This window comes from Dicentrarchus labrax, unplaced genomic scaffold, assembly GCF_905237075.1.
Source record: "Dicentrarchus labrax unplaced genomic scaffold, dlabrax2021, whole genome shotgun sequence".
NCBI classification, from domain to species: Eukaryota; Metazoa; Chordata; class Actinopteri; family Moronidae; genus Dicentrarchus; species Dicentrarchus labrax.
In genome coordinates this window covers 22,333,120-22,337,106 of record NW_026136703.1, presented here as the reverse complement: position 1 = coordinate 22,337,106, position 3,987 = coordinate 22,333,120, and the positions used below count along the sequence as shown (strand labels likewise).

Sequence of the window (3,987 nt, the reverse complement as noted above, 5' to 3'; positions counted from 1 at the left end):
TTGGACGAGAAAAGAAAATTCAGATCTGAAAAGATCAGATTCAATGTGGTTTGTGCTGTTCACACTGTCATGAAAAAGGTCACATATGAGCGAATAACATCAGATTAAGGCCACTTTTTGCCATTGTGTCACTTTAAATGTAATCTAACGCACCTTTAAATGTTTTTATATGGACAGAATAAAACCAGAAATACTGAATTGTATCCTAAATAGAACAGAGTTTACCCCAAAATGTTTTTTATTCTTCACATTCTGATGAGTAGGTTGATTAAGAGTATGTCTTTTAGCCAGTATTGATTACTATCTAAACATTTTATATGGCTGCCATCTATTTCTCAGTGATTCCCAGTGAAAGTTGCCTGTTTTTCTATGTCACATTTGTGTTTTTAATCCAAACAGAATATGTGTCTGTTGCCATGTTTCTGACTCGCCACGTCGGCCGTGATTAAATGTAAATCACATCACGCTGCGCTCACATTTGGGCTGCCCGGAGCCACACTGATAAAATGACGTGAGTGGTTGACGATGCTAAATGGCAGCACTTGAAATAGCCTACCTGCCAGCCTGCGCACCCACTTGCTGATGCGATCACGACCCCATTAAGAGCGTTTCAGCTACCGCGGCGCGCTGGCCAGCTCCTCCGTCCGGTTTCTCCCCTTCAGGACGTTCAAATCTGAGGAGGAAAGTGGAACTCGACCCAGAAAAAAACTCATTTGTTGACTGCAGTTTGTTTTTTCTTGTGTCTCCACTTTAAGGAGCTTTAACTTTAAAGTCACAGAGGGGAAGAGATGGATATTGATCGACCGACAAATGTCTCCTTTTTTGATTTTGTTGGAGGAGTTCAACTTCTCCAGGGGGAGGACACCAGGACTGCCATGCCTGTCATCCTGATCGGGATCTGCGTGTCCGGAGCGGTTGGGAATTTGCTCGTTTTGCTCATTTTCATCCGTGACTTTAGGAACGGGAAGGGCTCCGAGGTGAAAGCTCTCCTCGCCTCTCTGGCGTCCACGGACTTGGTGATCCTGCTGCTGTGCGCCCCGGTGCGCGCCGTCACCTACTACAGGCAGACCTGGACCTTGGGGAGTTTTGTCTGCAGCACCACGGACTGGTTCCAGCACTCGTGTGTGGTTGCAAAAACTTTAATCCTCGCGGCGACCACAAGAGCCAAACACACATTTGTTCCCAGCACCGCCACGGGGCCCCTCTACAGCCCGACGTGGATTCACGGAGCCCTGGCGTTCATTTGGATTGTGTCCATGATGTTTCCGATTCCCCAGATGCTTTTCGCCTCTTTGGTGCCGCATGGCAGCGACACTATTTGCGTCTCTCAAATGCCAGTGTGCGCGTCTGACTTCATGAGTTTGTTCTACAAGATTTATCCAACCGCAACCTTCGTGGTGCCGATCTCCTTCACACTTGCCTACTACACAAAAACGCTGCACTCCGCGGTGAATCACGCACCGAGCCCGCACCACCAGAGCAAGGTTACCCTGGTTCTGCTGTGTCTAAGCGGCGCCCTCGGGCTCATGCTGCTGCCAGAGTGGGGGACATTCACCTGGATCAGGCTCGGCTACAACAAACCTCCTGTGGGGTTGATCATCTTCGCGCAAGTCCTCCTTTACGCATGCAGCTCCCTCTCTCCGGTGATCCTGATGACCATGTACGACGACGTGCGCCAGGGACTGATCGCCATCTGGCTCATCGCGAGCTGCAGGGGCTCAAAGCAGCTCCCCAGCGACAAGTGTCCCAAAACGGAGGACAACGGAGCAGAACTCGGAGCCAATGCCGTCGCCAACGCGGTCTCACCGGAGAAGGAGAAGACCTTCCCAGATGTGGAGCACTTTTGGACAGGGCGCAGGAATACGCACGTCGAGGAGGAGCAGGATCCGGTTCCGTGGGAGAGAGAGGAGAAAATGTTGTAGAATCAGACGTGAAAGTGTCTTTTTTTTTTTCCCTTTTTAAAATCAAAAGAGTTCATCTTGTTCTCAGCTGGTTTCTAGTCCGTTTGACCCGCAGTGCTGACCCCTCGTTGAACGGCTGTAGTGGCCTGTTTGCTTGTCGTGAGTTTTGATTAGATGTATAAAATAATAAACTTGTACACTCTCATGTTTTGATGTTACACATGTTTCTACTATCTATTTTGAATATTTGTTCTTGCCTGCAGTACTTGCTGCGTTGTCAAGTAGAATAACACCTTTATTAGAGGAGGTTTGTACAAATGTGAAGCCAGCACACTCAAACATCCAGGGGGGGTTTGTTGTGATTGTGTACGTGTAATGCATAACGTGGATATTAAAACATTCTCAAATATGGACTCATCTGGGGTTGTTGTTTTTTTTAAAGGCTATAAAAACACTCAGCCCACCTTAATCACGGATAAAATGCCATTCGACCATCAAATCTCTCTTTAATTCAGGTTATGAGATGACATTTACCGTGTAAACATCAGATCATTTCCATCCATATTAAATTCACAACTAATCCAGCTGCACGTTGGAGGTCAAGTCAATCATAATATATCATAAAATGTTCAGAGGAAGCACCATTTTGGCTGTTTTATTGAGTGGAAATGTAAGAATGAGGAGCAATAAAGACAAATATAGCCTGATTCAGTAGGTTGCCATTAAAGTGCATTATGGTGGTTTTATTTAATAGGGTTTATAACACAATATAATGTAGTTGTAAGCTGATATATATGGTCTTTATATATCTTATATGTACGTTTTTATTGATGTTAACTTTAACAGCTGGATGTTCTATAAAGAAATAATGAATGACATTATAATGTGTTCTTATGGGATAACTTCTACTAAGTAGTATATAAACATATAATTCATGGTTCATAACACACTATAATGTATGCAACTATATGGACGTTCAGCCATATTACTACTAGTTTTTATATTTATATGCTGCTTATAAATGCTCAATAGGGAGACCTTAAAGTGCTATCTGTACTTATACATTAATAAACACTTTACAATGTCCTTATTACTACATTATAATGTGTTATAAACAGTTTATTATGTTTATATGCTGCTTATTGCTGATAAATCTGGAGGGTTAAAGTCAAGTTTCTGGTTCGTCACATCATTTATATTCAAGTATTTAGTTGTTTTCAACATGATGAAGGCAGATAAAGTGAATAAAAGACTAAATAAAGTAGTAAAACATCTCTGAGTCATTACTAAAGCCTTTATTAGACAACATTGGGTTCGTCATATGAGCTCATTTTGATTTCTTGTGCAGTAAAAACAGTTTATTCACCTTTCACACTGTTAAAATAAGAAATGAAGACTTTTTAGACACTTTAAAATCCTCAATGTGGACATTGTTTTGGTCTGATGTGTAGTGGATGGACCTCCTCCACCCCACATGACCTGCGTTAACAGTCTAACCTTTCAGTGCTCGCCAAAAGAAAACCTGCTTTTAGTCGTCTGTGTGTTTACCAGTAAAGCAGTGGCCGCCTGTGGCTCCGACGCCCCGGCAGATTTGACATTTTACTCTGCCTGAGTGAAAAGAAAGGTTACAGGTTGAAGAGGAAAGAAGAAAAAAAAACAAGCCTCTAAAGCTCTTCAGTATGATTGTGCTCCTGCACATAATTTATTCATTGACGATAGACCATGTCTCCAAATGTCTGCCCTTGGGTCACTTGGTTTTTCATTTTTGTATTTTTACAGTTTTCCATCAGAGCAGGAAACTAAACTGAATAACAGATTTTTTTTCACCAGCCAATCAAGGAGTTCATTTAATATACAAATCTAGAAAATTAATTCTCCCACAATTCTGTCCTGTATTTTTTTCCTCCTAGATTAATTAGAGATAGAGACACTGCCATGTGCTCATAAGCTTTCAGGGAATAAATTATAATGTAAGAATAAGAAATATTAAATGTAAAAGTCCCTAAAGTCTAGAGGGGACAAACTCTAATTCTTGGTCCCTTTACAGATTCTGAATTTATCTGCAGATATCTTTTTATCAAGATTA

At 42.1% G+C, this 3,987-nt stretch overlaps 1 protein-coding gene across 1 annotated transcript; it reads left to right on the top strand.

The window, feature by feature from the left end:
• Positions 1 to 475: 475 nt before the first annotated feature.
• Positions 476 to 2,312, top strand: LOC127352943 (G-protein coupled receptor 151). The gene has a single exon (XM_051381856.1). It carries the CDS (start codon positions 789 to 791, stop codon positions 1,920 to 1,922), a length of 1,134 nt encoding a protein of 377 aa, XP_051237816.1. The 5' UTR covers positions 476 to 788; the 3' UTR covers positions 1,923 to 2,312.
• Positions 2,313 to 3,987: the final 1,675 nt, after the last annotated feature.